The sequence below is a fragment of the Pseudonaja textilis genome, chromosome 13 (genome assembly GCF_049901715.1).
Source record: "Pseudonaja textilis isolate UNSWEBS1 chromosome 13, rPseTex1.2, whole genome shotgun sequence".
Classification (NCBI taxonomy): Eukaryota; Metazoa; Chordata; class Lepidosauria; order Squamata; family Elapidae; genus Pseudonaja; species Pseudonaja textilis.
This window is the reverse complement of record NC_142002.1, coordinates 345,527-367,538: the sequence shown is the minus strand read 5'-3', so window position 1 is coordinate 367,538 and position 22,012 is coordinate 345,527. Positions and strand designations below refer to the sequence as shown.

The 22,012-nt window shown below is 47.5% G+C and overlaps 2 protein-coding genes and 1 long non-coding RNA gene across 4 annotated transcripts in view; 1 reads left to right on the top strand and 2 right to left on the bottom strand.

Moving 5' to 3' along the window:
- LOC148124700 (uncharacterized) overlaps positions 1 to 22,012 on the top strand; it is a 48,925-nt gene that overhangs the window by 15,557 nt on the left and 11,356 nt on the right. The gene's annotated exons all lie outside the window — the stretch shown is intronic.
- Positions 1,293 to 19,242, bottom strand: MORF4L1 (mortality factor 4 like 1). 2 transcript variants are annotated; one of them, XM_026709464.2, is made up of 13 exons: positions 19,151 to 19,242; positions 18,975 to 19,021; positions 18,759 to 18,826; positions 17,585 to 17,671; positions 14,547 to 14,627; positions 13,034 to 13,096; positions 11,626 to 11,651; positions 10,513 to 10,601; positions 9,653 to 9,754; positions 9,382 to 9,470; positions 8,315 to 8,487; positions 7,436 to 7,520; positions 1,293 to 2,033 (listed from the first exon to the last, which is right to left on the bottom strand). In XM_026709464.2, exons 1-13 carry the CDS (start codon positions 19,188 to 19,190, stop codon positions 1,949 to 1,951), a joined length of 1,035 nt encoding a protein of 344 aa, XP_026565249.1. In that variant the 5' UTR covers positions 19,191 to 19,242; the 3' UTR covers positions 1,293 to 1,948. The 2 variants fall into 2 exon arrangements, with proteins under 2 accessions (XP_026565249.1, XP_087797929.1); XM_087941803.1 differs by lacking the exon at positions 14,547 to 14,627.
- The window catches only part of IQGAP1 (IQ motif containing GTPase activating protein 1), a 66,893-nt gene continuing 65,873 nt past the window's right edge, over positions 20,993 to 22,012 (bottom strand). Inside the window, exon 38 of the mRNA XM_026709440.2 lies at positions 20,993 to 21,305. Within this exon, the coding sequence (XP_026565225.1) occupies positions 21,192 to 21,305 (114 nt within the window). The 3' untranslated portion in view covers positions 20,993 to 21,191. The remainder of the gene's footprint in view (positions 21,306 to 22,012) is intronic.

Below are 22,012 nucleotides of genomic sequence, written 5' to 3'. Positions count from 1 at the left end.
CTGAAGCATGGGGCCCCCAAGTCTCCGGGAGAGGTGGCTGTTTTAGGGTCAGAGACATTCAGGAATGGTTCTGGGTGGATTTCCAGTGACCATTCTGTGAACAGCTTAGGTACCGTATGGGGGAAGTACTCCCTTACACTGTTGGAAAAATAATTTTACAGCCCGTTTCTGACCTTCACAGCATCTCTCAGCCATGTGACCACCATTACGGCACAATCAATAGCATTGACCTTGCCTGAACCGTGGTTCCCAACTCCCTCGAAGGGCAGCAATTGGAGAGGAAGGGATTGCAAGGAAGCCATTTTGTTCTTCTGCACATTGAAAGCAATACAATCACCAGGAAATGGAGCCACAGGTGAGCCATACAAACCACAGTGGGACTCAACCTTTCTGGCACCAGGGAAGAGTTTCATGGAAGACAATTTTTCCATAGACCAGGACAGTTTCATAAGCTACCTAGCAGAGGTGGCACTCAGCAGGTTCTGACCAGTTGTTCTGGAGAAACGGTAGCGGAAATTTGGAGTAGTTCGGAGAACCAGCAAATCCCGCCTCCGAATGGAGACTTTGCAGTATCCTTCCTCTGCCACACCCACAGAACCGGTAGTAAAAATAATTTGAATCCCACCACTGCTACCTAGATCCTGCGCATGTGCGGATGAGGCTTTGCTTGCCTGCCACTTGCGTGGCTGGTTCCTAATAGGCCAAAGACTGGGTACCAGTCTGCAGCCTGGAGGTTGGGGACCTCTCACTTGCGGTCCACTCTTGCAATCTCTTCCTCTCCAAATCCTTGTTCTGGAGGGGAGGGGAACTCAAGCAATTTCTCTAAGTAATCTCCCCTTTGTTTCGCCCTTCCCCACTGCCACCACAATTCTGTTGCTCTTGACGTAGTGGAAGAGCAAACAGCTTACTCGCTTGAAATCTCTTCCTCTCCAATCTCTCTGCTCTGTGCTCGGGGTTATTAGAATATAGGGTACACAACGTAGCTGTGGAATCCCATCCTTATCAGGCCGATACAATGGGAATCAAAGTGGGTGAGAGGAACTCCAGTTTGGTGGCAACCTCCGCTCCTGACTTGGTTGCCCCAGCGTGGACCTAGTGGTTGGCTTATTGGACACCAAGTGTTGCTGCTGAATGCCAGCCACGCCTGCCCCCCCCCAAAAAAAAAATTCAGAATGTGCACTTGGCAGCAGCAATGATCAAATTCTTTAGCCTCAAACGACGGAATGAATCAGTTACCCTTCAACATTTAAAGATAAAAGTGGTTTTGCAGAAAGTACAAAGAGACTTAAACCTTTAACAGCTGAAGTAGAAAATTTTATTTGGAGACTTGTACCTATCTCCTGCAGAGAATACCATATCACCACACCTGGGGGGACCATGGCAGATTCCTCCTATGCTAGAAGGTGCATTCAACCCCACCTACTAATTCCACAATTCTTCAGCTATGCAAAGAACAGACACGTTCACAACATTTTACCTTCCCAACACCAAGAAAGCACACAAGGACCGTTCCCTCCCTCCCCCCCTCTGTGCTTGATCCCCCTTCCCCCCAATACTGGCAGCCAGAGTTTGTTTGTGGGAAAGGATGACAAGACGGCACCAAACCGTCAGCAGCAGGTAAGGTTTTGCTCCAAAGAAAACGGACCAAGAAGCATGCAGGAGTTCAGGCTATGAAAGCACCGTGCATCTCCAGCGACATTCCAACATCAAACCACTGCAGTAAAGCATCCCAGGAGCCGGTCTTCCTTCCCTCCGGACTGAAGAAACACCCTTGGGACTCAGGTGGTGGCAGTTCCAACTGACGACATAAACACTTTTGCCATTTGTGCAGAGATGCATGTGCAAGGAAGGGACTGTGGACAAACACGGAACTTAGTGGGCAGCTGCAGAGACCGAAGGATCTCTTCTGGCAATCTGCCATCTCCTGTGTGCCATTATAGCACGCAGCTCACACAGCTTTCCGGTGATACTCTGGAGGTGCCACCTCATAGTCGCTTGCACTGAACAGTGCTGAAGAATTCTTGGCCAAATACCTGCAAAGGAAGGAAAAGCCCCGTGTGACTCTAACCCTGACACCAGAGAGGCCCTGGGGACCTGGTCCTTTACCTCACCTTCGCAGCAACTCGACTCAGCATTCCACCGTGCACTCGGCTCGTACCTGGGTCACCACTGTACCCACATCACCATCCCTCCTCCTGCTGCTCTTGAAGAACTGGGACCAAGGGCAACATCCTGCTAAGGGTCTTTCTGGAGCAGGGAGAAGGACCTCACGCAGACCACTTCAAGCCCTCCAACACGCTGCTGCTGCTGCAGTTGCCACATGCAATTTTCCACAAGAGAACTCAAAGGTGGAGCTGAGGGTGGAGGAGAATATGGAAAAGGGAAGTGGAAACAATCCAGCTCCGACTTCTATTTCCACCTAAATATGTGTTCGAAGGAAGGCACGCAATCTTTTTTCTGGCAATGCCATTTGTAGTTCTACAGCTAATCTGGGGAATGCACTGAACCTTCAAAGAAAGCTGCTTCCTTGCCCGCCTCCCAACGTGGAGATGTGCATCCTGCGTGTTGATTGGTTAATCTGACTTCCTGTTGGGAGGCAGGTGGAAGGCAAGGCACACCGTGGTCTGAGCACCCCCTGGCCAGCTTGACATTTGCAGAAGCATAAATGCAACAACTAAGCAACCATCTGCAAATGACAAGAGGCCTATATCCCTGAAGTGCAGGGACACAGGAATCTAAATCAAGCTCTAAGCAATGCCAGCACCTGTGGAACAGGGTGGTCTTGATATGACTGTGAAATCAAGCAGGCATCTCATCCAAACACAGGTTTCTATCTAGCTAACCTCTTATCTCTGGTAGGCGAGAGGAAAAGAGTAGCTGAGATTATGTCTGGAGGAAAACCCACTGCTGCCCTCTCCTCTTTGGGCTGCCTCTGCAGACAGAAAGGGCCTGAGACAGCCCAGCTTCCTTTCCTACAGGTCTGTCATGGAAACGCCTATAAGCAGCCATTTCCTGTAGGCACCTTTGCTACAGCGGCCTGACTCTCCTGTCTCTTGAGGACAAAGTTTGTGAAGTTATGTCTAAAGGACATGGGGCCTGCCCCTTCTTTGGTCTCCAGGGGAACAGCACCAGAGACTTAGGTGACCAGAGAAGGGCAAACCTCACTCCCCTTGTAAAGAGGGGGAGAAGACAAGCCTGTCAGCCTGACATCTGGGCTACAGCATCACCCAGCCAGTCTAGGAACGTTTCAGGGGAAGCACTTCTTCAGCCAGCTGGGAAAACCACAGCCGGGCGCATGGGGGGAGGGCATGCCAGGCAGAGCTTCAGGGGAAAAGGACCCGGGGCAGCCCCCCCAGATCAAGAGGTGCCCTCGGTCCTCTCCCACAGCAAGAACTGGTGCCCTGGCTGTTGGGGAGCTAAAAAAAGAGAGATCTGGTGTTGAGGAGTGGCAAGGCACGTGTCTTGATGGACCTCCTATAGAATATAAACATTTTTCAACCCACTTATTCCTGTGCATTCTGATTTCTGGTTGAATTTCCTGAAAATTGGGTCCAGTTTATGTATTCACCTACATTCAAAGCGAAACTTAACATCTGAAACCACTTTGGAAAGGTACCAGGCACAAATGACCACCTCCTCAAGCACCTGTTTGAACCTCAACCATTACCACATTCATGGTTGACATAGTTCTTGAGAATACTATTATTCTACTGCTAGATAAAATCAGTGTGTACCTTCATTAGGTCTGCACTTTATGACTCAGTTCCAGTTTTGATGGATTGATAAAATATGTTTCAGGGAACAGGATATTCAAGTTGGAACTTAAGCCAGTAGATTGATGTTAACTATTTTGGAGTTCTTTTCCAATGTATTTTTTTAAATAATTACCTTAAATATCATTAAAGTATGTAAGATCTCTTAACATCAGCTGTTAAGATCTAAAGAGATTTTAAGAGATAGCTATTTACATCTTTAAATTCCATCCTTTGGGCCCAAAGTTAATATTCTTAAAATTAACACATTTCCATGACTTGGATAATGTCTTAAATTGATTTTATAAAAGAGGCAGTCAGATATTTGAACGTTTGTTACTCAGGGCATCTGAGCTTTCACTATATCTTACTTACTGAACAGGCCAGGTGAGGGTTGCTCCAGGTTTCTCTGGGATTTAATGATCCTGCGCTTAGGCAGGAAAGCCTAAATGCTTAGGTATAAACGGGTGGTACCCGACTCAACAGCAGTGATTATGAGAGGGATCCTGATGTCCTAGTGTATCATCACATAAGTAGGAGCCAACAGCATGCTGTAGCTGCCAAAAAAGCCAACCATCCTAGCCCTGTCATCAACAGAGAAATCGCATCAAAATCCCGATAAGGGATACTGCTGCTCTATACAGAACTTGGATACTGTGGGCAGTTTTCATCACTACAATACAAGAAGAATGTGGAGACCCTAGAAAGAGTGCAGAGAAGAGCAACAGATAACAATGTGCCCAGAGTCAAGGGTGGCAAACAAACCAATAATATTAATAGTAATATTATTAATAAAATTTAATAGTAATAATAATGCTGGCAGCAACCCGTACCAACCATCAGCGCCAGTCAATATTTGTGATACATTTTTAAATATTCAGTTGAGTTTCATGTTTAATGAATAAGAGATGATGATGATGATGATGATGATGATACAGGCTAGAACCGATGAAAGAAAAGAAGCAGAAGAGCAAGAAGTCCAAAGAATACTTAATGAAAAAATACCACTTAGAAACAAGGAAGATCAAGGAAGCACAGGAAATAATAAAGCAGGAAGTAACAGCAACAGCCAAGATTAGCAGATTAGCTTGAATTACAAATGACAGGCAGAACCTCCAATTTCAATCCAATCAGAAACATTTCTATCAAAACCTAAAAGATCCAGCAAAAGGGGCAACTGCAGGCTAATCACCTACTTACCAACAACTTTCAAATTGTTAACTGGTAGCTGATGCAGTCCAACAGTATTTAGTTGAAAACAATTTCTTTCCACCTGAGCAGAAAGGAAACCGCCCCAATAGCAGAGGAACTCCTGATTGACAAAGTGATTTTGGAAAACTGCAAGAGAAGGAAGACCAACCTGAATGTAGCAGGGATTGACCACAAAAAGGCATTTGACTCTCTGCCACATGACTGGATAAACAAGTGCCTAGAAATAACAGGAGTCAGTAGAAACATCAGAAGCTTTGTGCAAAGATCGATGGCACAATGGAAGACACAGTTGCAGGTCAATGATGAAAGACTGGGAGAAGTTAATATCAAGAGGGGAATATTTCAATATTATTCACCCCTACTATTTGTCATTGCACTGTTTCCTCTGTCAACAATACTGAATAAGATATTGCAATGGAGTTTGGATTGGACAAATGTGCCAAACTCACTATCAAACAAGGAAAAATAGTGAAAACTGAAGGGATCAGGATGCCCCACGAAAGTAACATTAAGAATCTGGATGAAGATAATTACTACAAATACCTGGTTATCCTTCAGGCTGACAATACCAAGCACACTGAACTCAAGAAAAAGGTTATAGGTGAATACATCAAAAGAGTGAAGAAGATCTTAAAATCCAAACTCAATGGGGGAAATACCATAAAGGCAATACCTGGACAATTCCGTCATTAGATACACAGCAGGAATAGTGGATGGGACTGAAGCAGAACTAAAAGCTCAGAAAAATAATGACAATGAATCATGCTCTTCATCCTTGCTGCAACATTGATAGACTCAACTAAGTGGGCATGGAATGTTGTAAGTACATCAGATGGTTGAAGAAAGATTGATATTCTTTGGAAGAATATCAGAGGGACAATGAAGACGACGTTAGCATGCCAGGAAGGCTTATCGACTACTGGAGAGACCAAACTTGCCTACAAGAAAGACTAAATGAAGAACAGAATGGAGTCATGGGAAGACGAAGCACTACATAACCAATACATTCAAACAAATAGCTGGGAAAGCTGATAAGAAGAAGACCGGGCAATGGCTAAGAGTAGGAAAATTAAAGAGACCAAGGAACTAATTCTGGCTGCACAAGACCAAGCCTTAAGAACAAACGCATACAAAGCCAGAATTGAAAAAAACAGCAACAGATAGTAAGTGCCAGCTATGCAAAGAAGCTGAAGAAACAGTGGAGATCGCACAGACTGACTACGAGCAGCGGCATGACAAATTGGCAACAATGGTGCATTGGAAGATCTGCAAGAAATATGTGCCTGCAAAGAACTGGTGGTACCATAAAATACGAAAGATCATAGAAAACGAAGAAGTTAAATTGCTTTGGGACTGTAAAATTCAGTCAGGCACCTAACATAACAGTTGTCGATAAGAAAGACCAAAAAAGGCTGGATCGTGGATTTGGCAGTGCCTGGAGACAACAGAAAGAAAGAACTGAAAAACCTACAAATGTGGCAAAGGCAAGCAAGGATAGTACTACGAATAATAAATAATAAAAATAATTAAATTAAACAAAAATAATAAAAAATAAAAAAATTAAAAAAAATGAATGAAGTACTAATAATAATAGGCGCCTTGGGTGCAATCCTGAAAGAGCTGGAGCGCCATCATTAGCATTGACAAACTCGCCCCCAGTCAATTGCAGAAGGCGGCCTTACTTGGAACAGTTTCCTTCCTGCGACCGTATCTGCAACACCGTCCAACATCCGTGTTTGCCTTTCCCGGGTCCCTGGCAAGGACTCAAGAGGTAGACAAAAATGCCAAACCCAGACTGAACGTCTGTCTGGCTGACTGAGTGATGATCGATAGTAATAGTTTATAAACATGGCTCTAGAGGATCCCCCAGTAAAACGCTATCTGGATGCGATTGTGAGAACCATTGAGCAGGGGAAGAGTTTGCTTCCCAGAGTTGTGGGTGCTCCATCGCTGGAGGTATTCAAGGAAAGACTGGACAGCCATCTGTCTGGGATACAATATGATCTCCTGCTTCTGGGAGAGGGTTGGACTAGAAGACCTCCAAGGTCCCTTCCAACTTTATGATTATGATTCTCCAGCTGTACAAGAAAACTGCAGGCAATTGCCAAGAATGAACCCTGACTGGAAGGCACAGAAAAAAAAAAATCACCCTGGCATACCCAGGTCACATCACCCTTTAAAGCACTGATTTGATGCGACAAGTGAGCTAGGGACCAAGGGAACCCTGGGGTGGACCCCCCCACCCCCCAGGTCTCCTCTCACTAGAAAAGAGCGACCACCACCGAAGAGAATTTCTAAATTAATGGCCACGTCTCACAGGGCAGACCATCCAGTACCGGCACAGGCCGAGAGGCAGGACAGTCCTAACGTCACATGCTGGTGTGCTAGCTGGATCTTGGTGATGTCTTTGCAAACTATTGAGTACCAACATACTTCACTCTTGGGAGGTTAAAGGTAATCTTTATACGTACTTTAGGAAGTCGTGCAAATAGTTCAACAGCAAGGCCAAGCTCTTCTCATCCAGAGGTGTGTAAGCAAGCATTGCTCCAATCCTGACTGTTTCAAACACAAATTAAAAGAAAAAGAGGCATCAAGGAAAACAGGCTTACAGGGTTCTTGGCAGCAACCCTTCATACCCCAAGACTTTACCTGAACCTGAGTTGAGGGAGTTCAATCCCTGCAAGCGTGACTGTGGGGAGAGGGGCTGATGCCCTGCTTTGTCTAACAGGCAGAAGTAGTTCAGCTAAGGGGGGGGGCGGGGGACAGGGATGCTGTGTGAGAGATCAGCCAACCCACAACCACTTCCTTTTCTTCTCCTGCCTCCAACTTTCTCTCAACTGTCAGCTGGACTGAAGCTGCCTAGAGATGAGATGAGGATTCTTTCTTCTTTGAGTGCTAAAAGACAGGAGTTCTTAGGATCCCAGTCATGTAAACTATCTGCACCATGCCCATGGCACCACCTTGGCCAACTCCCTACGCTATCAATCTTCTCCCCATCTATTTTCTGGCAGTAAGAAAAATACGGAAGCAATTAGGGGAAAGCACCGGGAGACTTCCTTTGCCGGAAGCCCTCTTTGGTTTTCCATCCAGAAGAAACCCGGATCAGGAAACGGCCCTTCTCGGGATGATCCGATACTCCCAATTTGGCTACCACAGGCCTTCAGTTGGCCTTGCAGAGGGACCCTTTCAACAGGGACAGCTTTGAAGGAGGCTTAAAAGTCCAGCAAATAGCGGGGAGAGGTACGTAAGCTCTTGACAGAGGCAGGTGTGAAAAAAAGGCACCGGCCAGAGCAGATTTCTCCATAAAGAACTTTCCCGTTATGCTCTTGGGCATGATGCGTGTTCCATACCAAACAAGCGGAGGAGGTGCGGTGCTCCATAGACTTGGGACATGGGTGCATCTGGATGATCCGCCAAGATTTCTGCATATTGTGGCCGCTCAAACTTATACAACAGTTGGGTCCCCAGCATAACGTTGAAGTATTCTTTGATGCCTGCCACAACTTCATTCACAGCATATTCTCTGATGCACAACCAGAACAACAAAAAGGTGTGGTAAGAGACCGTGGCAAAGAGACAGCATTGCTAAGCCCCAACAGATGTGCCCAAAGGACAGGCTCAGGGACTGGTGGGCAGGGGTGGCACTATTATTGCAAGCCATACGAGGCCAATGCCAAGACCGGCATCCTGTTGTAAGGATGTTGGAAACAGGGCTGGATAGGATGGCATTTGCTTTTCTTGAGGAGGAGGAGCTTCAGGCGCATGTAGGGAGGGGGTATCTGGGCCAGAGGTGTTGGGGAGAGCTGAAAAGGAGGGTCACCCAAGAGACAGGAGCTCCGTTCCTCAGTGTCCTCAATCTCACTGCAGTTTAGTACAGCTGCCAAGCGGCAAAACTTCCAAAAGCATTTGCCCTTGGAAGAGAGAGAGAGAGAGAGAGAGGTCCGAGGGAAGTCCAAGGGCCAAACTGGTCCCAGGGAAGTCTTCCATTCAGCAGCCTGCCCTAACCTAGCTTGATTCCCCACAAAGGAAGAGCCCTGGATCTGCCAGAAGTGACCCCTCTTGCTATGAACAGACCCCAGAGAACAAGCTGGCCCTCAGAGTCAGCAGTTCACGAGACCGATGACGCCAGCTGCCACTGCTGCTCTGCCTTTAGCAGGGAGGAGACTGACAAGGGTTGGAAGGTGGCTTGCAGGGTAGCAAAACACCCCGTCCGTACCTAATCTAGGCTGGCTCCAGAAGGTTGGCGGAGGTGCGCCTTTAAACAGCCGCCTCCTATTGCTGCTTCCCCAAAGCAAAAAAAGAGCTTCTCCCCACCCAGCCTCCTTTCCAAGAGCTGGGCCAGGACATGGGCTTTGTGGTCAGCAGGTGACGGCCCTGCCCTTCCTGACCCCCCAGCTCCTCAGGCTCTGCTCCTCACTTGTTATCTGTGTTTCCTCGGGACTTCTTGTAGTTCGCATAGTCCTCTAAAATGGAGTCAACATTCTTCTTGGCCGGAAGGTAGAAGAGCTGAGAAAAAAGCCAAAGACCATCAGAGGCTGGCAAAAAGGCCCACCCATCAGCCCAGAAGGCCGACCACCTTGCCTGCCTTTGCAGTCAGGGATTCCAAGGCATCTAAACCCCGAATGCCCATCACCAGGCTGAAACCCAGCGAGGGAGCTAGCCAAGGAAAGGCCCAAGTTCACACTCACCTGCTTTTGGCGTGTGATCAGATCCCAGTCATCTACAAGCCACGGTTTCAGCTCTTCCGGTATTTTTACCTTTACTTCGACTCTGTTCATAAAAGTTTCTTCCTGAAGAAACAGAAATGCAAACTTTACATTCTGTGACACTACATTCGAGTTGGGCACAACTCTGCGCACAAACATCTCATGCATCCAGATCATGGTTGTCCTAAAGGCGCTTCCTGTTTTAAAGGCTTTCCTGGTTTTTCTTTAAGGTGTTTTTCTTCCCCTACAAGAAGCTGCTTCTTCCTAGTTAGAACTGAAGAAGCTTCTTGGATGAGTAGTGAAATGTCTCAAACAAAAATCAGACAGTCTAGTTGCCTTTAACGTAAAAGCACCTCTGGGACTCAGTGTACGAACAAACCTTCCAAAATTAAGCAACTGAACAGGAAGGGACGAGTACCGCCTTGGACCCAAAAGGGCGGCCAAGGGGTTGAGGCACCGGTTTTCCACATGAAGGCCTTTTAGAGAAATACAAGAAGTGTTTCTGCTAATATGCAAACAAACCCACCGGGGAACCTCTACTGAGAACCCACCAGCAAAAGCAAGCAACAGAATAAAGAATCAAGCTACGCATTTCCCCCAAGAGGCGATCAGAGGGTTCAACCATTTGCCATACGTCTTTCCTGACACTTAGTTTGGAGCACCAGGGCTGAAAGAAGAAAAGGGCGAAGCACTCAGTGAGGGGAGCCTGGGTGACACCCGAAACCTCCTCCTGGGCTCCCGAAACAGACGCAGGTCCCAGCGAAGACAGCAACCTGCCGGAGAGCCACGTGCAGCTGGGGCTGGCTGCCTCCGGCGGAAACCGCCCACAGGCAAATACCTACACTTTCCACCGTAGGATCTACTCGAGCTCTTTTCTTCCTGGGAGGCTGAGGGTTTTCACTGGAGCCACTTCCCTCGCCAAGTCCTGGAGCTAATCGTAAAAGCAGAAAGATTAAGGTGGCTTTTAAAGCTAAGCACTTTCCAAAATTACGCTCCCTATATGCTGCTTTAGAGCAGAGACAAATGTCTCCAGTGTAGAAGAGCTTTCCATTATGCAACGTTTTTAAACAATTACCAACAAAACCTCTGTACAAAACAGGGGTTTTTGCTCCATTATTCAGTATTCTCAAAAGTGTTTTTAAATGATGCAACGTCTGAGTCAACTGAAACTGGAAACCTTGTGATCCAAGCCATATCAGGCAATGCTCTCACCTTTCTCTTACATATATGAAACAATGCCTCGGCCATGTTATGATCAAACAGAATGCCTATAGGTCCAAACTTGAACAGAAGATGTATTTACAGTTGATCTGTTCGTGAGTTAATCTGAACTAAGATTTGAGGGATATCAACATTTTTAACCTGCTGTCGCTTTTCCCCATCTCCAGATACGCTGGGTGAAAACTATCACTTCCAGGCATCACTGCTACCAGCTGAAGATGAACAGGTACAGGTACTCCTTGCCCTACCGCCATTAGGTCAGCAAGCGTTCCGATTATGACGCTGCTAAACAAATGGTGCTACAACTGGTCCCCAGAATTCCCATGGCTACAGGATCCCGATCTGGATTCTTGGCAACCTGCTTGCATTTACAACTCGATGCAATGCATCCTGTGATCATCATTTTCAAACTTCCCTGCTGGCTTCCCCAGAAGTCAATGGGGAAGCCAGCAAAGAGGGGCACAAAATCACTGGGGCAAGTCTCCCCGCTGGCGTGCCCTCCCCCGGTCCGTGTTCACAGGCATTCCCGTTCACCCTCCCAGGCACCCCCCTCTCCTGCAGCCCAGCCCACATGGCACTCCTCATGACCTGCCCTTCTCACATCCACCTTCCCCAATCCTTTCTGGCATCCCTGCACACCATGCCTCTTGAGCGCACACACATGCACACACAATTCTCCTCTGGGATGTTGACTAAAATACTCAAGAGCCTTATAAACGTAAAGTAATTCTTACTTTTCTGTTTGTTCTTTTTGGTCTTCCTGCCAAAGAGAAAAAGAGACCTGTTATTGCATGTGACAAAGCAGTTCCACTGACTTTACTTCCTTTTTCTTATTTTCCCACCACTCAATCAGAATCAGTTAGCTTAACTCTTAACAGTTCTAACTAAGAATTAGTTGAACAAGTGCAGCTTTCCAAAGCCCCTATTTTAAAGGGATAAATTTTGCACAACTAATGTTTGAAGATGAATTCTTATAGAAAAAATAGAAAATTTAACCAACTAAAGAGCCTACAAAGATAGTTCATTTTCCTCATTTGTCAGGCCTTCACCTGCAGTCGTAGAATCAAAGCAAATATTACTAGCAACTTCACTACTCTGTGGCAGCAGTTTTCATTCTATTCCAGCCTACTTATTTTCACCATTTAATCAAAGTTTGGAATCATATACCACCAAACACTTAAGGATGCTAAATTATTATTCTGCATAGCAGTAACTGAAATAGCGGACTATGCCGGCTGAGGGAATAGCTCGCTGCTTTTCCTAAGTTCATCCACATTCTATACCCGCAGCCCAAGTTGGACTTTGCTTGAACTTCCACTCAGCTTGGGGTTGTTACTCCATCTTGTAGAGCAGGGGTGTCAAACTCATGTCGTCATGTTGTCGTCACCTAGTGTATTGTGACCTTTCCCCCCCTTCGCTGAACAGGGCGTGGGCATGGCCAGCCTGTGACGCCTCCGGCCCACAAGCTGCGAGTTTGAAAGCCCTGATGTAGAGCAACATCTGCATATTGTTCCAAATTCGCAGATCTAGAATTGAAATTTATCAGTTAAAAGGGGACGATCCACTGATTTACCTAAGGGGGGAAAATACTCATGAAGAACACTTTTGAGTCATTATAAAGTCTGGATTCCAATAGTTTCTGCTCTGCTCTGCTGAGTGAAATTCAAGGAATATGCAGGCAGTCCTCTACTTATGACCAAACTGAGCCCCAAATTTCCATTGCTAAACAAGACAAGTGAATTTTGCACCATTTTACCACCTTTCTTGCCACAGTTGTTAACTGAGTCTAGCATCCCCACTGAGTTTGCCAGGAAGTTGCAAAAGTGGTCACATGACCTTGGACACGGCAACTGTCATAAAATATATGCCAGTTGCCAAGGGTCCAAATTCTGACCATGCAACCACGGGGATGCTGCAATAGTAATAAGTGGGAGAATGGTCACAAGTCATTTTCTTCAGTGCCATTATGACTTTGAGTGGTCAGTAAACGAATGATGGTTAAGTCAAGGACTACCTGCATGCCATTACTTTTTAAGAAGTTGATCATATCGCAGATAAAAATTTAACTAAATTGCACAGAAAATTTAAAGAAGCAGGATTTCAGGAGGCAGATCCTTGGGTGACATTCCATCCTTAACTCACCGTGTCGATATTGGAGGGGTCTCCAAACTGCAAACCGTGTGCGCTCCGTCACGCCTGAAGAATCTAGGCACAATGGGAACTTGGTTAAGAAGAGGGGACCAGAGCCCTCAGTTCTGCTTGAAAAAATGGTGCCAGAGTTAGCAAGACAGCAAGCCTGCCGATGAATATTGCCAGTCCCCAAAATGTGTAGCATTGTTTTGTTAAGGCAAGTGACTCTCTGTATTGTGCCTTTTCCATCTAAAGTTTGGAATTTCCCGAGGGGAACTTCAAGCTTGTGACACCGGTGTGTTCTGACAGACGAATGCCAACCTGTCTTAAATCTAAGATTTACAAGACAACCATCCGCCCTGTTGCACTGTATGGCCCTGAATGCTGGGCAGCAGCAACAGGGCCTGAAAGCTCTCTCCGTGCCACGGAAATACAAAGGCTCCGTTGGATATCGGGCATCTCCCTTCTTGACCCCATCACAAATGACACCATTCGACAACATTTTGGTGTGGCACTAATTATAGAGAAGATGAGAGAAGGCCAATTCCACTGGTATGGACATGTCCCGAGAGCAGCACCTCCCACCGAGGCCAAGACAGCCCACCAACTAGAAGTCAATGGCTGGCGACCTCATGGGCGTCCAAAATAGAGATGGCAAGAGACTATCAACAAAGATATGCAAGCCGTGGGCCTGAGCCCTGGAGAGTGCAAAATGGCTCTCAATGATCCGAAAAGCAGACCCTGCACCTGCAGGAATATGTTAGGAAGAACTTCAAGCTTATAAAAGTCAGTTCAGGAGGTCTCCAACAGACAAACAATTCCCTTTGAAATTGGTATCGGAGCTGTAACTGCCACTGGTGCTTACCTAAACAGGGTTTCTACACCGAGAAAAGATCCACCCTCAAGAAACCGTGCAGCATTCTAGAAAGGCCAATAGGGAATTTTGCTCATAACATTTTACTTCTTGAAAACCAGCTGAAGTCGCCTAAAATTCCATGTTCTGAAAGGAAATATCCAGAGGATAGCTCCATCCAAATGAGACCCATTTAGTATGCCCAGTTGGAAACGGACCCCAGGATTCATGTCTTGGGAATTGTCCTCAGCTAATCTCAAGATTAAAGATTTCCAAAGTGACCCACGCTTAATGTGAGGAAAATTCCACCAAGAGCTCAATTGTCTAAACCGCCCAAACGTTAAAAGTTGTTGGGCTCCAAGCCCCAAATGATGGCAGGTTGCTGCTCAATGCAACATGTATATATGGCTTATCATGGGATAATAAAACTCTTCCACATAAAATCTACCCATTTACTCAGAGTTCCATAGATCTAAACAAAACTATACCAGGAAAGAGGCTTGGAAGGGGTCCCTTTATGTTCACTTGAGAACCATTTAAAGAGCAGAGAGACAAGAGCTGCATTTTCTAATGCAATATTCCACACGCAGGGAGCCGTTTCAGGATGTGGATATATGACTATGATCTCCTAGATGAAAGAGCACAAAGGGGAAAATAAAGGGACTCTCTTACACTTCAACATTTTTCTGCTGGAATCCAGACGTTTTCTTGCCTGGAGTAGCCCCTCTCATCTTCCCTTCTGCATACTGTTCCCTTTCAAAGGAAGGAAAGAAAGACACTTTCATCAGACACACAGGAAATGTGCAAATAGGAAAAGGGCTGCAGCCCCTTCCCAAGAAGCTTCTTGGCTTCTCCTGCTGCTATTTTGAGAGGAATCTGCACTTGTCTGAATCACCACGTGGCCCCCTTATCCCAAGAACAAGGCAGGAAGGCTACCAAAGCTACCATGTGCACAATCACAGAGTCATTGGCTTTCAGCTTAAATGAAATAAATTCAGTTAAAATGACTACTCTCAAAAATATAAGACTCTTAACTCTCTTCTACCTAAAGCCAGGATAGGGATTATAGGCTTGATAAACCTTGGGAAAGCACTCTAGCCTCCAAGGATTTAAGCTCCCTCCCAATCTAATCTCCCCCCCACAGTATTTACTCATAGGTCAAAGTAAGCTTTACACATCAGCCAAGGGGCTGCCTGCAAAGAAGGCGGGGGGGACGAGGGATGACCCACCAAGCAACCCGTCACTTCGAATCAAGATGGATGGCAAATAAATTTAATAAATAAAAAATAATCCCTCCAGACTAGATGAACCAGAAGTGGGATGTACAGCATCAGAATCCTAGGGGGGCCACATGCCAGAACCTACTGGACTATGACATAATCAAAACGATAGCAACTGCAAAGCAAAATATATCGATCTCTTCCAGAAAGAGAAGTATACTTAACAGAAACTAAAGGTATTTATCTCCCTGAACTAAAAAGTAAGACATACCTACTAAGCCTATTGGAAAATTCTTCTTGGTTACTACCAGGCCATTTTTAAAACTTGTTTCTTGCTGTGTGCTCACATCATCCCCCAAATTAAAACAAAATCAAGGCATAACAGTTCAAAAAGGATTACGGATGTTTTTTCTTTCCCAGGATGTCAAAGAATAACATATTCAACAATATGAGAAAGAGGACAAAGGAAACGACAAGCAGTTAGCCGGGAACTCTGAAGCCTGGACCATTGTCTTCCAGAGCAAGGCAAAAGCCAAACAACAGGCGGGGGTGGAAATGGAGGCATTCTCGGTTCCCACAATTGTTAGAACCGGCTGGCCTTTTTGCTCCTCCTCTGCCAAGGAAAGGAGGCGGCAGTGCTCCCTTGTTCCTCTGGGGCAAGGCAAAGCAAGAACACCCCCGCTCCCCAAGGACAACCCAATTTGGCTGTCAAGGTGGTGCATTCTGGGCAGCTCACCTCCTTAAAAACATCTGTTATTTTGTTAGCATCTAATAAATCACCATAAACTTAAAAAGCCGAGAAACTAGTGGCATTGGCAGCAAAAATGTGAGGCAGTGTTTTTTTGGGGATTCCTTGGAAATTCACTGCTAGGGTTCTGTAGAAAAAGGATTAAAAATAAAGAATATAAAGTACAGAACTGCTGAAGCTTAAATGCTTTTAAATGTTAAAATATTTTAAAAGCCTCAATCCATACATCACAGATCATCATCAGAGTTGGAAGGGACCTTGGAGGTCTTCTAGTCCAACCCCCTACTCAAGCAGGAGACCCTATACCATTTCAGACAGTGACGGTCCAATCTCTTCTTAAAAGCCTCCAGCGATGAGGCACCCGCAACTTTTGAAGGCAAACTGTTCCACTGCTTAATTGTTCTGTCTGGACATTTCTTTAGTTCTAGGTTGCCTCTCTCCTGGATTAGTTTCCACCCATTGTTTCTTGTCTTGCCTTCAAGTGCTTTGGAAAATAGGTTGAGCCCCTCTTCTTTGTGGCGTTCCCTCAACTATTGGAACACTACTATCACGTGACCCCTCGTCCTTTTCATTAAACTAGACCTATCCATTTACCGCAAATGTTCCTCAAACGTTTTACCCTCCAGCCCCAATCATCTTCCTTTCTCTTTTTTGCACTCTTTCCAGAATCTCAAAATCTTTATATTGTGGTGACTAAAACTGGATTCCAAGTGTGGTCTTACCGAAGTCTGATAAAGCAGTACTAACATGTCATGTGATCTCAATTCTGTCCCTGTTAATGCACCCTAGGATTGCATTGGCATTTTGGGCGGCTGCAGCACACTGCGGGCTCACATTTAAGTCGTCCGCTAGTACTCTAAGACCTCTCACAGAGTCATTGCTATTGAGCCAAGTTTCACCTGATCTATACCTGTACATTTGGTTTTTCTTGCCTAAATGTAAAAGATTGCTTTTCTCTGCACTGAGTTTCATTTTGTTAGTTAGGGCCCAGTGTTCAAGGCTGTCCAGTTCCATCTGGATCTTGACCCTACCTTCTGGGCTATTGCCAATTCTTGCCAGCTTCATGTCTTTCTATTCCATCATCTATTCTAAATCATTTAAAGGTATTAAAGAGTACTATGCCTAAAACAGAACCCTGGAGTACCCCACTGCCTTACGTCCCTCCATGTAGATGTAGTACCATTAAGGGCTACACACTTTATGCAGTTTGTCAGCCAATTATAAATCCATCTGGCGGTGATTCTCTCCCACATTTTTGTAGCTTACCAAGAAGCTTGTAGTCTTTGCCAAATGACTTACTGAAATCCAATATACTATGTTCCACTGGTCCACTAATTTGGTCACTTTGTCAAAGAGCAAAATAAGTTGTTTGGCATGAACTGTTTTTGACAAACACACATTGTTTTCATATTGATGTTCTCAGATCATTAATCGGTTGATTGTTTTCCAGGATCTTCCCAGATATCGATGTCAGGCTGATTTGGTCTGTAGTTTCCTGGATGTGTTTTTTCTCCCCAACTCTCAGATTGATCCTGCAGGCTTTAACAAGCACCTAAAAATATGCACTCTTGCTGCCACTCAAATGCTGAGGCATGAACACTCCAAATGGCAAATAATTCTGTCGATTATGTTAGTAATCACAAATCTCCATGAGTGAACTGAAACTCCTTTTGTCGTGTGACTATTACCTGTCAGCAAAATTTACTGGATGCACCCACATGGTTCGATTAGATAATACTTACTGATTGGCTTTTTGAAGTTCTTTCTGCTTCTGCAGATTGGTGTCGACGTATTTGAGGACTCTGCTTTCTGGAACCCATTCATCCCAGCTGAAAGAAAACGGGACAGCTTTTGGACCCCTAACCAGGAGGCTGTACCAAAGGGGCCCCACTCTTATTTCTGGCCACCCAAATGGGGCTAAGGATACAGTGGCTAGAATAATCCTAACCTACACCAGAACCAAATTATAGGTAATCCTCAACTTACCATCATTTGTTTAGTGACTGTTCAAAGTTACAATAGGACTGAAAAAAAATGACTTACAATCTGTCCTCACGCTTATGACTACTGCAGCAACCTCATGGCCATATGATCAAAATTCAGCCACTTGGCAACCAGTGCATGTTCATAACAGTTGCAACAAGCAAAGACCACTGAGAAAGCCAGATTTGCTTAATGACTGCAGTTACTAGCTTAGCAATTACGGCAAAAAAAAAAATTAAAATCATGGGTGGCACTTTTAACAAAAACCTTTCTTGGCAAGGGAAATTGATCCCACTTGTGGATGGAAGTTGAGGATTCCCTGTAACACAGGGCTCTCCAACTTTGGCAGCTTTAAGCCTGGCGGACTTCAACTCCCAGAATTCCCCAGCCAGCAAAACTATACAAGCTATACAAGCAAAGCTGGCTGGGGAATTCTGGGAGTTGAAGTCCGCCAGGCTTAAAAGCGGCCACGGTTGGAGGCCCCTGCAGTGTAACCCATTTTTCAGGTATGTCCGGTACAATCGGGGTGACTCCACGCCCTGTTTTTCATGGGAGAGTTAAACGGGGCAACATTTTGGATTAGACAAACTATCCTTAGATTAGAAAGGGCAGACTAGACGCCTGGGATGGTTCCCTGCCCCGCATTTCTGGAGCCGGGAATGCGAACAGCCCGGGCAGGGGAAGAGCAAGGAAAAGGACGCAGAACGGCAACCAACTGGGGGGCGCCGTCGAAGACCTCCGAGGGGCTGCAAGGGGAGGGGGCGTCGGGCCGGGCGGCTCCAGGGGCCGGAGGCGGTGCCCGGGGGCTTTCCCGGGGCGGGGAGCCGGGGCCGGACAGCCGCCGGGGCCATTCCCGCTGCGGCAGCCCGGGAGACCCCCTCCTCCCGCGGGGCTGAAGGCCGGGGGGGTCGGGGGCGCGCAGGGGGGACTCACTTCTTGTTCCAGCCGCTGTAGTGGATGAAGTACTTCACCTGCTTGTCCTTGATGGCCACCTTCACGCACTGGGGGGAGGAGAGGCGTTAGGGGGGCGCGCGAGGCGGGGCTCGGCTCCGGGGAGGCCCGCGGCCTTCCTCCGCGCCCGGCCGAGCCGGCAGCCCGGGGCTCCCCGGCGGCCTCCCATCGGGGTGGGCGCGAAGGGCCGCCACGTACCTTGGCTTCGTACAGGAGAGGCCCGTGGAAGCACAGCACCCGCTCACCTGCGCGGAAACGGGCGTTAGTGGCGGGCCGGGCCGGGAGCCGCGGAGGGAGGGAGGGTGGCCCGCCCGGCCCCCCCCGCCCGCGGCCCAGGGGAAAGCCCGCCCCCGCCAGGCCGCGCCGCCTCTCACCCTCTTGGAATTTAGGCTTCGGGTCTTGCTTGGGCGCCATTTAGGAGCGACTCGGCCTCCCCCTCCCGTCGCCGCCGCCGCCGCATTATGGCAAGAGGGGAAGCGGTGCGCCTGCGCAAGGAGCCCCGCCCACGGCCCCGGGGCATGCCGGGAGCGGTAGTCCGCCGGAGGGGGCCGGTCGAAACGCCCCGCGGGGACCTCACGGCTTGTCCCGGGGACCGTGGGGGGGGGAAGGGGGGTGCGACGTCACCCGGGCCGCGCGTCCGAGCCCTGCTCCCCGCCCGCTGCAGGCTCTGCCCTGGGTGCCTTAGGGAGCACGCGGCCCTCCCTGGCCGGCTTCCGCTCGGGCGCGCTTCCGGTGTGGTTGGGTGGGGCCCAGGGTACAAAGCTGCCCCCCTCCCCCGGCAAGGCAGCCCCCCCCGCGCGCGCGCGCCGTCCGGGTCTCCGGCCTCCGCGCCTCGACGGGCGGCCGGGCGAGCTGAGGGAGGCTTCCCTTAGGCCTGTGGGGCGGAAGCGCTGGGCGAGCCTGGGACGGCCGCGACTGAACATGGCCCGGCTCCGGGGAGGAGCGCCGGAAAGGGGCCCCGAGCCGCTTCTGAGTGCCGGGAGAAGGGCGTACAATGGAGGCGTCCTTATCAGCCCCAAGAGGTTCCCTCCGGGGCAGAAGCACACAGGCAGCCTAACACGGTGGCGCAGGGCGGCCCTGCAGGCTCCTCCGGCTGCTGCTGCTGCTGCTGCCTGCCGGCTGCCTGCAATTTGGCAGTTCGAATCTGACCAGGCTCCGGGTTAACTCAGCCTCCCGTCCTGCCGAGGTGGGTCACATGGGGACCCCGATGGTTGGGGGCGAGAGGCTGGCCCTGTAAACCGCTTAGAGGGGGCCCCGTCAAAGCTCTGTGAAGCGGCATAGAAAGCAAAGGGCCAGAGGGACAACTCGCAAGATCCCCTCGGGGATCCCGTGTTACAAACATCAAAGTGATCAATCCTAAGATGCTGATAGGCGAAGGTAGCAGAAAAGATGAGGAGGAAAATAGCAGTAGAGCCCTACTACACGGATAAGTATCCGTAGGCATAACAGGGCTGAGCGATGGCAGGAGTGAGAAAACCCTTTGTGTCCAGTTCTTTTGGCCTTCCATGCCAAGGTCCTCTATGGAAGGAAGAGGAAGATGCGATTACGTATTACTATATGATCGCTATAAGGGGAAAAAAGTGGACGGTAATGTCTGTGTGCCTTATAGAGTGAATGCAGGCCTGTTTGTGGCATCCCAAACCCTCCGTGGGTCCCATTATGGGCCTGCTGTGTGCTGGGGCCCTGGAAGGGGCAAAAATGAGACACACGGAGGCAAAAACCTATGTTTTTTTCTTGTTTTCCTCCTCGAAATCGTCCGGTGTGTCATTGTCTGAAAGATACGGAAGCTGCTTTTCCATAGGGCTTATCTTGGTATTTGTCATGGAATGTATGTTTCTATTTGAGCCCTAAACTCCTCAGCCTCTTCAACAGGAAGCCACCCTATTTGTTTTGCCCGTTGGGCCCAAATTTTCTGTATTTAAAAGTGTGGGATTGGCAATTGGTTTCATTTTGCCTTTTTTGTACTATGGTTTGTGCTTGTACTATTTTCAAGATAAGGAGATCAAAATATTTTAGGTGCAAAAAAGAAAGGAGCAGCTTGGCACTAATAAAGAAAAAAAAAACATCCACACACACTGTATTTGATAGATACTTCAATATTGGTAATAAGTGATATTATTCTTCATTCAGCTTCAATTATCTGTTTAACGCACTAGGAATTTTGTTGGACCTCTAGGTTTTTTTCTACCTGGAACAAATACTCAAGAGAACAGAAAAGGTGTTAAGAATGGTTTAATTATTTGTGACCATTTAGCAAGTATTTAGGAAACAATATGCAAGAAACGTGTGCAGCAATGTAGAAATGAGATGCCAATAGCTGGAGATTCCATACTGAAGACAGAGGGTCCCATGCAGGATTCAACCACGCGCCCACAGGAAAGGAAGCTGCCTTGAAGTACTTTCCTGGAATGGGACTTACTTCCCATAGAACTTTTTGTTCAAAAGGAAAATAAGCAGGTTAACATTTACTTTTGCTCGGTCAAATAACTTCATGACAGCTACACCTTCATACTGCAGCTGAAGCAGATCCTGTGTGTGTGTGAGACAAAGAGAGAGAGAAAGTTCACATAGTTTACATTTAATACATGAAGAATTTGGGTGTTCTTTGGGCATAAGCACATACATGGATGGAGCACAGATAGCCGTAACATCAAAGTGAGTGATGCTCAGTCACAATGTTGTGAAAACTGCCATCAAGTCAGGAGATAAGCCGGGAGCCTGAGGTGCTCCATGTTATCAACCCAGGCAGTTCTCCAGGGATGAGCTTTCGGACTTCTCTAGGGTGTTTTGGGGTTGCTGGAAAAGCCAGCCGCAGCCCCCGTCTGGATGGGGGCTGCAGCTGACTTTTCCAGCAACCCTGAAACACACTAGAGAAGTCAGAAAAATTATGGCAGCATCCAGTGGAATCTCCCTGGACACGGAAGCAAAGCCAGGAAGATAGAAAGAGCCATGAGAAAAAGCATCTCTCTTTATGGGAATTTGAATAGGATTAGAGTAGCTGCTCCAGACCCAAACAGCTCTTAATGGGTCGAAGCTCAGCTATTGGTTGGCCCCCTGGGAAGGGAGCCCCTTGATGGTGCTTTCAGCATCAAACACCCCTGGGACGTATACATCCCCCACTGCAGGAGCCGCACCCCTCATTTAACGGGGTACAAAAGTATAAGAGATTTTTATGAAATGCAGAGGCATCCATGAAGAAGCCCAAGCAGTATTCCTCCAGGATTTGGTCAGCCCTC